The sequence below is a fragment of the Taurulus bubalis genome, assembly GCF_910589615.1.
Source record: "Taurulus bubalis genome assembly, chromosome: 5".
NCBI classification, from domain to species: domain Eukaryota; kingdom Metazoa; phylum Chordata; class Actinopteri; order Perciformes; family Cottidae; genus Taurulus; species Taurulus bubalis.
In genome coordinates this window covers 502,124-519,147 of record NC_136593.1, presented here as the reverse complement: position 1 = coordinate 519,147, position 17,024 = coordinate 502,124, and the positions used below count along the sequence as shown (strand labels likewise).

Sequence of the window (17,024 nt, the reverse complement as noted above, 5' to 3'; positions counted from 1 at the left end):
TTTGCCGGCTCGTCCGACCGAGAGCGTTCGCCCACCAGTCGGACGATCTTTTCCCTCGTGAATCTGATGCCGTTTGTCACCTAATGCTGATCTACTTTCACCAGTAGATATCCTCAGGCCGTGACCTTTAGCAAGCACGACAAGTTTGGGGCAGATTGGAGGAAGTCCAGTGGAGTTACAAGAGCTTGTTTAGTGAGGAAACATGTGACATGTGTAGGGAGTTGCATGAGTTTTTGAGCATCACAAGCCACTAAACAAGGAGTAATGCATCATAGTATAAAGCATGTGTTTTTATTTGGCCAGTAGGTGGCGCTATGACAATGTGAACATTTCTTCATGTACATGTGCTCAGGCCTGGACCGGCATCATGCATGAGGAGTTTGGGGCGGATTGCATCATGTATGAGGAGTTGGGGGCGGATTGCATCATGCATGAGGAGTTTGGGGCGGATTGCATCATGTATGAGGAGTTTGGGGCGGATTGCATCATGTATGAGGAGTTTGGGGCGGATTGCATCATACATGAGGAGTTTGGGGCGGATTGCATCATGCATGAGGAGTTTGGGGCGGATTGCATCATGCATGTTGGAGTTACAACAGCTTCCTATAACACAGCGAACAGCACAAAGTGGGTGTGTCTTTGGGTCCACGCCACGTCGAGGCCGTTCACCGAAAACTCACCAATAACACAACTTAAGATCATAAGGGTCTTGAGATCATCCTTGAACAGAATTGAAGTCGATCGCATAAATTTGACAAATTTGAGTTTGGGAGTATGACAAATACCCCAAATATGAGCCTAATTATGTCTTTAGAATTTCAATAGGGTCCTCAATATTGAAACCAGGACCCAGGTCCAGATAGAACTGTTGGATATAGGTCTGATGTTCGGCTTCATCTTCCTCTCCTTCGCTTGCCTCTCTTCAGGTGTTCGTCAATCAAGCAGCGACGGAAGAGGAAGAGGAGGAGGAGGAGCAGGACACACATCTGTGATGATGAAGAGGAAGAGGAGACGGGCTGTGAAGGTCTTGGATAGACTGATGAGAGGCGGAGCCTAGAGGGAGGAGGAGGTGGTGGTCATGAAGACTCGTGAGCTGCATGATGTGAGAGCGCCTCACGCTTCCAGCTTTCTCCCTGAAGACGAGTTCAGCACCTCCTCCTCCTCAGCGCCTGAATGGAGTCACGACATCGCTTCTGTGACTCCAACAGCAGCAGACTGGGTGCTCTGAATGTAACCAAGTACATTTGCTCAAGCGTTGGTTTATCTGAAAGCTAGAAGTTAATGTACAAATCTCATCATTGCTGCAGATGAGTATATAAGTATTCCTCTCCTGTCTCCAGCTACAGAGCAGCGGTTACATGATGTTCACTCGTTGGTGCAGCAGTAATGATGCAATAACCTAAAACACATGAATGTTACGCTTCATCATTGTACTTTTGCGTAAGTAATACTTTGAATGTAAGTATTTTTGGGAGTATTTCTCTTCATTCCACTTCTTTCGCCACTGGAAGAAACTCAAAGTGTAATGAATAATATGCTGAAGTCCCAGAGTCCCGTGACTCAGAGTCGTCATGAAATGCTGCTTCGTGTTGAGCGTATGTACGGAGAGTAGATCACAGGTTCACGTAAGGCTGAGCATGTTTACCGCGCTACAGCATGCGATGCTGCGTTCGCTGATGTGCTTTTAATCGTGTTGGAATGGCTGCTGGCGAACTCTTGATCAGTGACACATGGGCAACGGTTAGCATGACATCACCAGAGGCAGGCTCAAGTCATCAAACCCAAGTCCAAGTCTTTGGTGTGTTCATGGAAAGGGATTTGGTCTGAGTCGCTTTAATCAAGTCATATGTTCATGTCAGAGTCAATACGTTCATGTCAGAGTCAATATGAGTCAATACGTTCATGTCCGAGTCAATACGTTCATGTCAGAGTCAATACGTTCATGTCAGAGTCAATACGTTCATGTCAGAGTCAATACGTTCATGTCCGAGTCAATACGTTCATGTCAGAGTCAATATGAGTCAATACGTCCATGTCCGAGTCAATACGTTCAAGTCCGAGTCAATACGTTCATGTCAGACTATAGACTTTAGACTGATCGTTGAACTCTGGTGCTGTTCAGTCTGGTGTGTTAGCGGTGATGCTAGTGCGCAGCAGCAGGCTTTGAGCTGCAGCTGCACGGAACCAGAGGCTGGGTTTACTTTCCAGAATGTTTGTGTTTATTTACATTTTGATCACCGTTCTGTCTGTCATGAGCTAAATGGGAGAAATAAAGTTTGAACAATGTTGAATGTGATTTATTTCTCTTTTCTGGCTCCTTCAACCCTGAAAGCTTCAGATAAACACACACACACACACACACACACACACACACACACACACACACATAAAACGTTGCATCTCTACAACAATTTAGAGGACAATATGTGTAATTGAACAAGTAGAGCTGAAATGATCAGTCCAACAAAACATTTAAGATTATTTTGATGATTCAGTAGTTTGCAAAAAATAATTGTTACATGAAAAATCCCATGTTTACAATAATACACGAGTAATATATGTATATATATATATATTTCTCCACCTTTTCTTCTTCCGTTTTCTCCTTCACAATAAAAGCCCCAGACACGTACACTGGGATACCGCTTCCTCGAGAACTGCTAAAGTACCTCGATGTAATATATCGTTCATGATAACGCAGTAGTACTCCGTGTGGTCGCAGTACTCTCCTGAATGACGGGTCTGAGAGCTTCCTCCCGCGTGGCGCGTTGCTGGAGGAAGTGACATGTGTTCAGGCGGCGCGCCGGCTGCCTCAGCGCTGCACCAGGGGTCCTTCGAGCTGCCCGCTCGTTAGCTAGTTAGCTAGCCAGCATGCTACGTGCGCAGTCAGCTGCTGAAGGAACACGAGCCCGAAACATGAAACATGTCAGGTGGGTTCACTTTCTCTACGAAGACGTTACGACTCCGAGCACGAGCCCAACGAGGCGCGAGGCTCTGTGCGCGGCGTGACGTCATAGGCACGTTTAGGCACCTTTGTACTGGAGGCTAGGCTAAGCTAGGCTAGGCTAGGCTAGCGTGCTGTGCTTCAGTCTGTTGGTTTATAGTAAAACAGGCTGTAAATAAGAGCTAATGGTAAAACAGGCTGTAAATAAGAGCTAATGATGAGAAAACAGGCTGTAAATAAGAGCTAATGATGAGAAAACAGGCTGTAAATAAGAGCTAATGATGAGAAAACAGGCTGTAAATAAGAGCTAATGATGAGAAAACAGGCTGTAAATAAGAGCTAATGATGAAACAGGCTATAAATAAGAGCTAATGATGAGAAAACAGGCTGTAAATAAGAGCTAATGATGAGAAAACAGGCTGTAAATAAGAGCTAATGGTAAACCAGGCTGTAAATAAGAGCTAATGATGAAACAGGCTGTAAATAAGAGCTAATGGTAAAACAGGCTGTAAATAAGAGCTAATGATGAAACAGGCTGTAAATAAGAGCTAATGGTAAAACAGGCTGTAAATAAGAGCTAATGGTAAAACAGGCTGTAAATAAGAGCTAATGGTAAAACAGGCTGTAAATAAGAGCTTCTAAAGGTGAAACAGGCTGTAAATAAGAGCTTCTAAAGGTGAAACAGGCTGTAAATAAGAGCTAATGGTAAAACAGGCTGTAAATAAGAGCTAATGGTAAAACAGGCTGTAAATAAGAGCTAATGGTAAAACAGGCTGTAAATAAGAGCTTCTAAAGGTGAAACAGGCTGTAAATAAGAGCTAATGGTAAAACAGGCTGTAAATAAGAGCTAATGGTAAAACAGGCTGTAAATAAGAGCTTCTAAAGGTGAAACAGGCTGTAAATAAGAGCTTCTAAAGGTGAAACAGGCCCACCACAGTAATTCCTTCCTCTCTGTCCTCTGCAGTCTCCAGGTATAACCTGACAACAGCGACCTCTGACCTCTCCTCCGTCACCCCGGCGCTGCCGAGTAGGACGACCCTCCCACATCTCACGGCCCGCTAAGGCCGGCCTCCTCCTGCAGAGAGCCCGACCCGCCGGGACCCCAGAGACCCCGACCCGCCGGGCCCCCAGAGGCCCCTGCCCCAGAGGCCCAGGCGCCATGTACTGCCTCCAGTGGCTGCTTCCGGTGCTGCTCATCCCCAAACCGCTGAACCCGGCGCTGTGGTTCAACCACTCCATGTTCATGGGCTTCTACCTGCTCAGCTTCCTGCTGGAGAGGAAGCCCTGCACCATCTGCGCCTTGGTCTTCCTCGCCGCCCTCTTCCTCATCTGCTACAGCTGCTGGGGCAACTGCTTCCTGTACCACTGCCAGGACGCCGCGCTGCCGGACGCCGCCCACGACCCGGCCATCGTCGGGACCTAGGGGTTCAAAATACGTGTGGGGGACGGGGGGCGAGGCTTTGCTGGAGGGTAACATGCTGTCAGGGGGCAACGGCTGCACTTGTGGGGGGCTCAGGGCACGGAGTCGGGGGTTTGGGGGTTATGGGTTTGGGGGTTATGGGACTTTGGGGGTTATGGGACTTTGGGGGTTATGGCTTTGGGGGTTATGGGTTTGGGGGTTATGGGGCTTTGGGGGTTATGGCTTTGGGGGTTATGGGTTATCGGCCTTTGGGGTTTTTGGGGTTGTGTTTGACGGCCTGACCAGGAGGTGGTCGGAGACCCGCTAACAGTAAACACACACCCTCGTCGTCCCGGTCCAGTGTTCTGGTTCCTCTCTGGCCCCGGTCCAGTGTTCTGGTTCCTCTCTGGCCCCGGTCCAGTGTTCTGGTTCCTCTCTGGCCCTCCTTCACCTCCAGCGTTCCTGGGGAGCGTTTCCTCCTCAAACGGCCAAAACGCTGAGAGCTTCTCTGGCGGCCATGTTTGTTTCTCCGTGTTGTTGACAGACTTTGTACCCCACCGAGTGTTCAAGAGTTAAGCTCCTCCCCCGAGGTGACGCAGACAATCGATGACGACGCTGTGAATAACTCCTCCTCTTCCTCCTCCTCCTCTTCCTCCTCCTCCTCTTCCTCCTCACAATCTGAACTGGTTTCTTCTTTGATGGTTTTTGTTAGTTTGTTTTTCTCACGCATGGGTTGTTGTCTTTATCTTTTCTTTTTCAAGCATTAAGTTCATAAACACATATTAATTAAAAACAAAAGTGTGTGTGTGTGTGTGTGTGTGTGTGTGTGTGTGTGTGTGTGTGTGTCCTGTTGCACTGCTGAACATGCTCACTGCTGCATTATTGCTTTGGTTTTAATTTAAATAAAGTTTTTTTTCTCAACATGTCAAACTGATATTTCAAGACTTTAATATGATTGATAACCATGTAGTCCTAACTATAAACCTGAACCAGGTCCCAGTAGAGAGCTCCCAGTAGAGATGTCCTAGTAGAGAGGTCCCAGTAGAGAGGTCCCAGTAGAGAGGTCCCAGTAGAGATGTCCTAGTAGAGAGCTCCCAGTAGAGAGCTCCCAGTAGAGAGCTCCCAGTAGAGAGCTCCCAGTAGAGATGTCCTAGTAGAGAGCTCCCAGTAGAGAGCTCCCAGTAGAGATGTCCCAGTAGAGAGCTCCCAGTAGAGAGGTCCCAGTAGAGAGGTCCCAGTAGAGAGGTCCCAGTAGAGAGGTCCCAGTAGAGCGGTCCCAGTAGAGAGGTCCCAGTAGAGAGGTCCCAGTCTGTTCTGTAGCCTCACAGTTCACTCACTCAGCCAGCAGAGGGCAGCACCGGCCTGTTTCTGTGGTGAGAGGATGAATGCACAACGACCTCGAAAGAAAGGAAATGAATGTTGTGTTCAGCTGCCTTCATGTCTTCATCGTTACAGGAACTGCTGACTAGTCTGTGGTTCTGTCCCAGTTTGTGCCGCTGATGACACCATCGTCATTGCTGGTGTGTGAATCCTGCTCAGCTGCTGGCCCGGTGTTTCCTGGAGCATAGATCTCTATTTGTAAGACCGTGGGGTGTTTCCTGGAGTAAAGATCTCTATTTGTAAGACCGTGGGGTGTTTCCTGGAGCATAGATCTCTATTTGTAAGACCGTGGGGTGTTTCCTGGAGTAAAGATCTCTATTTGTAAGACCGTGGGGTGTTTCTTCTCACAGGACCGACACGTGAGCCGTTTCTTGCATTCTTTACTCATGTGACCTTTGACCAAGCAGCGAAGCAGAGTCCATGTTTCTTTAGCAGCTCGACTTCCTCCTCGTGGGGAATCTTTGTTCTTTCACATGTTTCCATCACATGATCTCCTGGAGCCGCTGGACATGAGAGTACCTGCATTGCTACAAGAGACAGAAATGGAATAAGATCAAAAAGAATCTACAGCATGGAGACATAGTGCTGATCATCGATGAAAGATCACCACATAACTCCTGGCCTATTTTTTAAATTCTATGGACACGTGACAATCTTGAATATTGTCACACAGGACTCTTAAGAAAAGGCTTCTCATGAATGAATGTATGAATATACCTGTACCGGTCCATTAGGGGCCGGAGGGTAGAACCCATTATATGATTTGTGGTTTGTATGTTTGATTTGATGATGATGATGATGATGATGATGATGATGTCAGGGCCGTTGCCTCTATAGACGTCACCTGAGCACAGCAGGTGTGTTTTGGCTCAAGAGATGAAGGACAAACTATTTTCAACGCATAGCGAGACAACGAGGGTTTTCTGTTTAGAGCTTAAAGGGCTGCGAGGAGTTTCATTTATTTTTCTGAACAACAGATGTTCTGCAGTTTAGATGTTCTAACTACAGAACAACATATGTTCTAACTACAGAACAACATATGTTCTAACTACAGAACAACATATGTTCTAACTACAGAACAACATATGTTCTAACTACAGAACAACATATGTTCTAACTACAGAGCAACATATGTTCTAACTACAGAACAACATATGTTCTAACTACAGAGCAACATATGTTCTAACTACAGAGCAACATATGTTCTAACTACAGAGCAACATATGTTCTAACTACAGAGCAACATATGTTCTAACTACAGAGCAACATATGTTCTAACTACAGAGCAACATATGTTCTAACTACAGAGCAACATATGTTCTAACTACAGAACAACATATGTTCTAACTACAGAACATCATATGTTCTAACTACAGAACAACATATGTTCTAACTACAGAACAACATATGTTCTAACTACAGAACAACATATGTTCTAACTACAGAACATCAGATGTTCTAACTACAGAACAACATATGTTCTAACTACAGAACAACATATGTTCTAACTACAGAACATCAGATGTTCTAACTACAGAACAACATATGTTCTAACTACAGAACATCAGATGTTCTAACTACAGAACAACATATGTTCTAACTACAGAACAACATATGTTCTAACTACAGAACAACATATGTTCTAACTACAGAACATCAGATGTTCTAACTGAACTGTTGTGAGACAAAGATCCTCTGAACAGAGACTCTTCCTCTGTCAATCACTGTTTCACATTTTAAATACATTTGAGTGATTTGTTTGATTTTGCAAATAATAAATTAACTTTTTTTATAAATCTACTTCATATTTTATATTGATTCATTAAAATAATCCTCCAGTAAATTCTTTCATGTTGAAGATGAAACTTTAGTCTGAAAAACTCAACAAGTTTCACATGAGACAATGAGCTTTATTTTGAAAAGCCTCCATAATACAGTATTGATTATTGATTGATCTCCACTGTCCTCATGTCTTCATGTTAAAGTTCATGTGAGCAGCAGCAGTCTCTACCTGGAAACAGATGATGTCACAACAGCTCTGCTCTCTCATTGGCTGCTGTGTGTCAGAGTTCAGCTGCTGCTGGAGTTTCCTCTTCAGACGGTTCAGGTCTCAGAGGGTTCAGGTCTACAGTCTCAGAGGGTTCAGGTCTACAGAGGGTTCAGGTCTACAGTCTCAGAGGGTTCAGGTCTACAGTCTCAGAGGGTTCAGGTCTACAGAGGGTTCAGGTCTACAGTCTCAGAGGGTTCAGGTCTCAGAGGGTTCAGGTCTACAGAGGGTTCAGGTCTACAGTCTCAGAGGGTTCAGGTCTACAGTCTCAGAGGGTTCAGGTCTACAGAGGGTTCAGGTCTACAGAGGGTTCAGGTCTACAGTCTCAGAGGGTTCAGGTCTACAGAGGGTTCAGGTCCACGGAAAGCTGAAGATGATGAAGATGGTGATGATGATGATGATGATGATGATGGTGGTCCTCTCCGGTGTCCTCTGTGATTCAGCTGAAGGTCAGTTTCTGTCTCACTTTAAACTCAAGTTTCAACTTCTGAACAACAAACAACAAACAGCTTGTTTACTAACAGTCTGAACAACAAACAACTTGTTTACTAACAGTCTGAACAACAAACAACTTGTTTACTAACAGTCTGAACAACAAACAGCTTGTTTACTAACAGCCTGAACAACAAACAGCTTGTTTACTAACAGTCTGAACAACAAACAACTTGTTTACTAACAGTCTGAACAACAAACAGCTTGTTTACTAACAGTCTGAACAACAAACAACTTGTTTACTAGCAGTCTGAACAACAAACAGCTTGTTTACTAACAGCCAGAGCAACAAACAGCTTGTTTACTAACAGTCTGAACAACAAACAGCTTGTTTACTAGCAGTCTGAACAACAAACAGCTTGTTTACTAACAGCCAGAGCAACAAACAGCTTGTTTACGAGCAGTCTGAACAACAAACAGCTTGTTTACTAGCAGTCTGAACAACAAACAGCTTGTTTACTAACAGTCTGAACAACAAACAACTTGTTTACTAGCAGTCTGAACAACAAACAGCTTGTTTACTAGCAGTCTGAACAACAAACAGCTTGTTTACTAGCAGTCTGAACAACAAACAGCTTGTTTACTAACAGCCTGAACAACAAACAGCTTGTTTACTAACAGTCTGAACAACAAACAGCTTGTTTACTAACAGTCTGAACAACAAACAGCTTGTTTACTAGCAGTCTGAACAACAAACAGCTGAACCTTGTGTTTCCTCTCCAGTTCTACATGAAGACATTGCTATCGGTGGATGTTCAGACTCTGATGGAGAGGAAATGTACGGTCTGGAAGGTGAAGAGGTTTGGTTTGCAGACTTCAAGCAGAAGACAGGAGTTGAGCCTCAGCCCAGTTTCATAGATCCCATCACCTATGAAGAAGGAGTTTATGAACACGCTGTGGCTGATCTACAGATCTGCAAACAGAACCTGGAAATTAATCGTAAAGCCTACAAGGACTTCCCACTGGAGCGAGGTAACGACCAACACTTTATACTTTTATACTGGGTCTATATATATATATATATATACATTTTATATATACTATATACAGTATATATACTATATACAGTATATACAGTATATATATATATATACTGTATACATTTTATATATACTATATGCAGTATATATATATATATATATATATATATATATATATATATATATATATATATATATATATATATACTGTATATATGTGTATAATATGTTTAATGTGTCTTCAGCTGTTTAAACTCTCATCGTCTGACTTTCTGTTGTCAATAAAATAAACTTCATGCAACATAAACATAAATAACAGCATCAAGAATGATTTAATTGTTTGTTACCTTTAAATCGTTTGGTTCATTTCACTGATATTTGTTTTCTTTTGTATTTACACTTTGGACCAAACTTAGATTTGAGATATTTATTGTTGATTAAAACAACAACAACAAGCAGTTTGTTTACTGCTTTACTTTAAGTCAACAGATAAAACTTAAAGCATGACTTTATCTGATGATCCTTCATATGTTCAGATCCTCCTTCCAGTCCGATCATGTACTCCAGAGACGAGGTGGAACCCGGAGAGAAGAACGTCCTCATCTGTCATGTGACTGGGTTCTATCCTGCTCCAGTGAGGTTCTCCTGGACGAGGAACCAGCAGAACGTCACTGAAGGAACCAGCACCAACGTTCCCTTCCCCAACAAAGACGGAACCTTCAACCAGTTCTCCAGACTGGAGTTCATCCCTCGTCTGGGAGACATCTACGGCTGCATGGTGACGCACCTGGGCCTGGAGCAGACCCGCCTCTGGGGTGAGTCCTCATGTCCTCAAGTCTGTCTCCAGATGTCCTCAAGTCTGTCTCCAGATGTCCCTTAAGTCTGTCTCCAGATGTCCTCAAGTCTGTCTCCAGATGTCCTCATGTCCTCAAGTCTGTCTCCAGATGTCCTCATGTCTGTCTCCAGATGTCCTCAAGTCTGTCTCCAGATGTCCTCATGTCTGTCTCTAGATGTCCTCAAGTCTGTCTCCAGATGTCCTCATGTCTGTCTCCAGATGTCCTCATGTCCTCAAGTCTGTCTCCAGATGTCCTCAAGTCTGTCTCCAGATGTCCTCATGTCCTCAAGTCTGTCTCCAGATGTCCTCATGTCTGTCTCCAGATGTCCTCATGTCCTCAAGTATGTCTCTAGATGTCCTCAAGTCTGTCTCCAGATGTCCTCATGTCTGTCTCTAGATGTCTTCAAGTCTGTCTCTAGATGTCTTCAAGTCTGTCTCTAGATGTCCTCAAGTCCTCAAGTCTGTCTCCAGATGTCCTCAAGTCTGTCTCTAGATGTCCTCATGTCCTCAAGTCTGTCTCCAGATGTCCTCAAGTCTGTCTCCAGATGTCCTCATGTCTGTCTCCAGATGTCCTCAAGTCTGTCTCCAGATGTCCTCATGTCCTCAAGTCTGTCTCTAGATGTCCTCAAGTCTGTCTCCAGATGTCCTCATGTCCTCAAGTCTGTCTCTAGATGTCCTCATGTCTGTCTCCAGATGTCCTCAAGTCTGTCTCCAAATGTCCTCAAGTCTGTCTCCAGATGTCCTCATGTCCTCAAGTCTGTCTCTAGATGTCCTCAAGTCCTCAAGTCTGTCTCCAGATGTCCTCAAGTCTGTCTCCAGATGTCCTCATGTCTGTCTCCAGATGTCCTCATGTCCTCAAGTCTGTCTCCAGATGTCCTCAAGTCTGTCTCTAGATGTTCTCAAGTCCTCATGTCTGTCTCTAGATGTCTTCAAGTCTGTCTCTAGATGTCTTCAAGTCTGTCTCTAGATGTCCTCAAGTCTGTCTCCAGATGTCTTCAAGTCTGTCTCTAGATGTCCTCAAGTCCTCAAGTCTGTCTCCAGATGTCCTCAAGTCTGTCTCTAGATGTCCTCATGTCCTCAAGTCTGTCTCCAGATGTCCTCAAGTCTGTCTCCAGATGTCCTCATGTCTGTCTCCAGATGTCCTCAAGTCTGTCTCCAGATGTCCTCATGTCCTCAAGTCTGTCTCTAGATGTCCTCAAGTCTGTCTCCAGATGTCCTCATGTCCTCAAGTCTGTCTCTAGATGTCCTCATGTCTGTCTCCAGATGTCCTCAAGTCTGTCTCCAAATGTCCTCAAGTCTGTCTCCAGATGTCCTCATGTCCTCAAGTCTGTCTCTAGATGTCCTCAAGTCCTCAAGTCTGTCTCCAGATGTCCTCATGTCTGTCTCCAGATGTCCTCATGTCTGTCTCTAGATGTCCTCAAGTCCTCAAGTCTGTCTCCAGATGTCCTCAAGTCTGTCTCTAGATGTCCTCATGTCCTCAAGTCTGTCTCTAGATGTCCTCATGTCTTCAAGTATGTCTCTAGATGTCCTCAAGTCCTCAAGTCTGTCTCCAGATGTCCTCAAGTCTGTCTCTAGATGTCCTCAAGTCTGTCTCCAGATGTCCTCATGTCTGTCTCTAGATGTCCTCAAGTCTGTCTCCAGATGTCCTCAAGTCTGTCTCTAGATGTCCTCAAGTCCTCAAGTCTGTCTCCAGATGTCCTCATGTCTGTCTCTAGATGTCCTCAAGTCTGTCTCCAGATGTCCTCATGTCTGTCTCTAGATGTCCTCAAGTCTGTCTCTAGATGTCCTCAAGTCTGTCTCCAGATGTCCTCAAGTCTGTCTCTAGATGTCCTCAAGTCTGTCTCCAGATGTCCTCAAGTCTGTCTCTAGATGTCCTCAAGTCTGTCTCCAGATGTCCTCAAGTCTGTCTCTAGATGTCCTCAAGTCTGTCTCCAGATGTCCTCATGTCTGTCTCTAGATGTCCTCAAGTCTGTCTCTAGATGTCCTCAAGTCCTCAAGTCTGTCTCTAGATGTCCTCAAGTCTGTCTCTAGATGTTCTCAAGTCCTCAAGTCTGTCTCTAGATGTCCTCAAGTCTGTCTCTAGATGTCCTCAAGTCTGTCTCTAGATGTCCTCATGTCCTCAAGTCTATCTCTAGATGTCCTCAAGTCTGTCTCTAGATGTGGACATGAAGCTCATTGTCTCTGCTCTGTCTCCAGATGTGCAGCAGCCTCAGCCCAGCGTTGGACCGGCGGTCTTCTGTGGACTGGGTCTGACTGTCGGTCTTCTTGGTGTCGCTGCTGGAACGTTCTTCCTCATCAAAGGAAACGAGTGCAGCTGATGATTTCATCATCTTCATCATCATCTTCATCATCTAATCCAGAATAATAATTAATCTCTGATTCTTATTATTGTATGAATTCATCTTGAATATCTGCGTGCTCTTATTTTGAAATAGAGGTGAAACCATGATCAGCTAGCTCTGCTCTGATTGGCCGATCACATTTAATTCTCAATTCTAACTATAATAGTTTTGACTTCTGTGTCTTTTAATAATCAATCTTTGATGTTTTTTCTTCTTAAAGTTAAACTTCACAGCTTCAGTTAAAATGAAATGTGGAGTCAGACCAGTGTCAAAGCAGCCAATCAGATCCTCTCTGAAGCAGTGATGTCATCACGGGGTCTCAGGAACCAATCAGCAGCCTCAGAGCACAAGGAGCGTGTTAGCTTGATGCCACGTGTCCTCTGAAGACGCCTCAGAGACAGAAGCTGATTCTGCACTTTAATAAACATTTAATAATTATTACATTTAGGGAATGACATCATGTTACAGCTGAAGATGAAAATAAAGATGAAACTTTCTGCTGTTTGTTGATTCTCTTCAGTGTTTGTCAGAATCAGAAACCGTTTATTGCCAGGAATGTTTGCACAAATGAGGAATTTAGTTAGGCGGAAGGTGCATACATTAGACATTAAACATTAGACGAGACAAACAACAATCAACGACAGCAACAGAGCAATGATGTCTGAATCAGATAAGGATAAAGTGCTCAGACAACAGATAATATTAATATAAGTGTATGTTAAAGTGACGTGTGTGTTAAAGTTAAAGTTAAGTGTATGTGGCATGAGTGTTTAAATATGAAGTGTGCAGTGGAGTGACCGGTAAGAGGAGAGAAAGGAATAAAAATAAATGGTCAGAGAATAGTCCTGTGATGGTAGAGTCAGTCAGTGGGGAACCCGACTCTGTTGATGAGCCGACTGCCGACGGGAAGAAACTGTTAGTGTGGCGTGAGGTCTTAGTCCTGATGGACCTCAGCCTCCTGCCAGAGGGGAGGGAGGGTTAGGGTTAGGGGGTTAACCCTAACCCTAACCCTTGTTCTCATGAAACAATCAGATACAATGTAGGACTCTATGCTAAGCTAAATTAAACTATGCTATACTATGTTAATCTATGCTAAACTAAACTAAGCCATGCTAGGCTATGTTCAATTAAAATAAGCTCAAATAAATTAAGCTAAGGTAAATTAAGCAAAAATAAGATATGCTAAACTAAGCTATGCTAAGCTAAATCTAGCTAAACAGTAGCTTCATGTTTAGCGTTGGATGTTCAGTCTTATTTCACCTGTTCAGTGTCATGCACTAAATATATAAAAATAAGAGATTTATATATACATATATGTATAATTAGGAGAGTAGTTGTGTTTATATCAGTAAAGACTGAACTGTATTTTTTAACCTAAATGTTGATTTAAGATATAAGGATTTATTGTTGCATCAGGATGTCCAGTGCCGGTTATTGTTTGAATATATATTATAATTAATATTATATTATTGTAGCCCTGGGGGTTAATAATAATAATAATAATAATTATTATTATTATTATTATTATTGTTAGTGTTGCTAAATAACTCTCTGTGAGATATATATCCTGCTGGAATTAGTACACAGGTGTCATTTTGGTTCACCAGGGATCATTGGTGAGCAGACCAGGTGGGGGCGGGGTTTAGGAGAGAAAAGGGGGAAGGAAGAAGGAGAGGGAGGAGCCAACGTGAGGTGTGAATGAACAGGTGCGGAAGGACAGGTGTGAATGAGAAGGTTGCTGAGCTGTTGCTGAAGGGAGGACGCGCCGCCGACTGAAGGACGGCACCGGAGCGACACCGGCAACTGCTGTGTGCGGGAGTGCGTGCGTGTGTGTGTGTGCGCGCGTGCACCCACCCACCCAATCAGTAGTGCCGTGTTCACACTGGACGCGACGCGAATTTGCGGCGCGACCAGTTTACATGTAAAGTCAATCCACAGACGCGCTGCGGCGCGAATTTGCGAATGTGCGGCGAGATAGACGCGTTGGAGGCGGCGCGAACAGAACGTTGGACCTGGGGCGAACAAAGCGAAGGACGCGGCGCGAATTCGCGTGAGTTGAATTCTCCCAACTCTGGCGGAGAAATCGCGTGACGCAAAGTTGCGGCAGCCAATCAGCGTTGAGATACAGCGTTGAGAAGCTCCGCCCGTCACCACCGCCGTCTCCCCGGTTCTGAATGAAACTGCTGCTGCTCCGCCTGAACCAGCGCTGACAGCGGCTTCATTGAGACGCTGTTGTGGGACTACGGATAATAGTATGAACCCAGACACCATGGAGTTTGATGTTCCCACATATGTGGAGTTTACACAAAAAGTACAAAGCAGAACTAGTGGTTATTTATTCCATGGTCGATAGCGGAAATGAAAGCTTCGTCGCTTGTCTCTCACAGAGGCAAGCGACAGAGCTAAGCCACGCCCCTTTGGTCGCGCCGCGAATTCGCGTTTGGTGTGAACGCCCTCTTTCTACTCGCGCGAGTCAACTTCCGTCCGGTGTGAACACGGCATAATATCTGGAGCTAGAATAATTGAGTCAATAATACAGAAATACAGAAAACACAAACAAGTAACAACAATGATGTGGTGGTTTCTGTGGCTCAGTGGTTAGGGTGGTCGGTGGTTCGAGCCCCGGCTCCACTAGTCCAAGACGTTGTGTCCTTGAGACTCTTAACCCCTAACTGCTCCCGTTGCTATGACTACGGTGTAGAGAGCAAACATGTAAGTCTCTTTGGATAAAAGCGTCAGCTAAATGAAATGTAATTATGATAATTCATAAAGATCAGTGACAAACAGCTGGAGGTCAAATGGTTTTATGGAAGATGGACGCTGTCTGTAAATATTAAATAATCAGAGTATTATGGACAAACGATAAATAATCAATGCTACATAATAATAAATAATCAAAATGATAAATAATGAATTATGAATAACTAATGTTAACTAATAAATGAAAATGAAAAATAATATTAAATGATAAATAATTAAGTATAAATGACTGGATTCTATTCTCACAGATAATCTGATGAATTTATCATAAACGACAGCACATCTGCAGACAATACATGAAGATGTAATAATAATAATAATAATAACTTTATGTATTGAGCAACTTTAAAAACAGGGTTCAGTGCTTTAATGTAAAGCAGCAAAAGTAAGATAATAAAACAGAAAGATCAAAACAAACTAAGTCTAAAACAGTTCAGCAGATGAAACAATAAAACCAATCGATACAATAAAAATAAGCCTTAGAAATGATAATAAAATAATTTAGTTAGAATCAAAAATAATAAAATAAAGCGGTAAAGTGACAACGTCAAAAAGCCAGTCTGTAAAAATAAGTTTTGAGAAGTGTGTGTGTGTATATATATATATATATATATATATATATATATATATATATATATATATATATATATCACAGAGCGCTCCAAAGTGAACATTAATTGCGCAAAGCCGCCGCTGAGATACCTGTCAGCTGTCCTTCAAAAGCACTGATTGCTTTTGTGTGAAGTTAATCCATTGCTGGTCTTTAACATACATATTTAAGGTCAGCAACAACTGAACATGACAAAAGAAGGAGGGGCTTGTCCCTCACAGGGACCCTTACTACTGAACATGACAAAAGAAGGAGGGGCTTGTCCCTCACAGGGACCCTTACTACTGAACATGACAAAAGAAGGAGGGGCTTGTCCCTCACAGGGACCCTTACTACTGAACATGACAAAAGAAGGAGGGGCTTGTCCCTCACAGGGACCCTTACTACTGAACATGACAAAAGAAGGAGGGGCTTGTCCCTCACAGGGACCCTTACTACTGAACATGACAAAAGAAGGAGGGGCTTGTCCCTCACAGGGACCCTTACTACTGAACATGACAAAAGAAGGAGGGGCTTGTCCCTCACAGGGACCCTTACTACTGAACATGACAAAAGAAGGAGGGGCTTGTCCCTCACAGGGACCCTTACTACTGAACAGACTGTTTGTGTTGTTCCTGATAAAAGACAAATGTTTCTTCTTCAGCATGATATTAAGCCGTTTTACATTAGAATAAAATAGTTTCTAACATATGAAAATAAATACAATATGCAATTGAATGACCAGTCATATAGAAGCATTAAAAAAAAAAAAATTGATCTTTTTTTTTTCCCTAGCATATATATTATATTTATAATCTGTTGTTAACTTGCTGTTGCTCCAGAGTGTTATATTTTTCTGATAACATTACTTTAAAATAAAAGCGCGCAATACACTAGTTTTTACTTCATTATTGAATTTGGCGCATAATGCGATTAATCAGTTAAATGTTTTCAACTTTGCCCAGCCCTAATATATTATTATATATATTATATATATGTGTGTGTGTGTGTGTGTGTGTGTGTGTGTGTGTGTGTGTGTGTGTGTGTGTGTGTGTGTGTGTGTGTGTGTGTGTGTATGTATACAAATATATATCTCCAGTGCCTCTGACTGTGTTTGTGCTCCAGCAGCAGACTTTCCTCTGACTTGTCTGCCCGGTAACAGGTGATGATGATGACGATGAGGTCATGTGACTCGTCCTCTGCTTATACAGCGGCTCTCACAGAGACTTTGTCAGTTTGTTAGTGAACAGAGCAAC

General features: G+C 43.5%; 3 protein-coding genes across 3 annotated transcripts in view; all 3 read left to right on the top strand.

Moving 5' to 3' along the window:
• The window catches only part of podxl2 (podocalyxin-like 2), a gene marked incomplete at its 5' end in the record, with an annotated part of 37,971 nt that extends 36,866 nt beyond the window's left edge, over positions 1-1,105 (top strand). The window contains 1 exon segment of the mRNA XM_079218148.1: positions 927-1,105. Within this exon segment, the coding sequence (XP_079074274.1) occupies positions 927-992 (66 nt within the window). The 3' untranslated portion in view covers positions 993-1,105.
• Positions 1,106-2,820: 1,715 nt separating this feature from the next.
• On the top strand, positions 2,821-4,367 carry blcap (bladder cancer associated protein; the record flags this gene model as incomplete). Its single annotated transcript, XM_079217840.1, has 2 exons — positions 2,821-2,930; positions 3,909-4,367. Exon 2 carries the CDS (start codon positions 4,104-4,106, stop codon positions 4,365-4,367), a length of 264 nt encoding a protein of 87 aa, XP_079073966.1. The 5' UTR covers positions 2,821-2,930; positions 3,909-4,103.
• Positions 4,368-8,056: 3,689 nt separating this feature from the next.
• On the top strand, positions 8,057-12,913 carry LOC306736751 (HLA class II histocompatibility antigen, DR alpha chain-like). The gene is made up of 4 exons (XM_079218413.1): positions 8,057-8,219; positions 8,986-9,234; positions 9,779-10,057; positions 12,274-12,913. Exons 1-4 carry the CDS (start codon positions 8,144-8,146, stop codon positions 12,393-12,395), a joined length of 726 nt encoding a protein of 241 aa, XP_079074539.1. The 5' UTR covers positions 8,057-8,143; the 3' UTR covers positions 12,396-12,913.
• The last annotated feature ends 4,111 nt before the right edge of the window (positions 12,914-17,024 follow it).

What these genes read in the sequence shown, in the direction of transcription:
- LOC306736751 (XM_079218413.1), top strand. Translation starts at nt 8,144, where the DNA reads ATGATGAAGATGGTGATGATGATGATGATGATGATGATGGTGGTCCTC. An exon ending in CCTCTGTGATTCAGCTGAAG is followed by an intron (nt 8,220 to 8,985) that starts GTCAGTTTCTGT and finishes TTTCCTCTCCAG; the next exon opens with TTCTACATGAAGACATTGCT. An exon ending in GGAGCAGACCCGCCTCTGGG is followed by an intron (nt 10,058 to 12,273) that starts GTGAGTCCTCAT and finishes CTCTGTCTCCAG; the next exon opens with ATGTGCAGCAGCCTCAGCCC.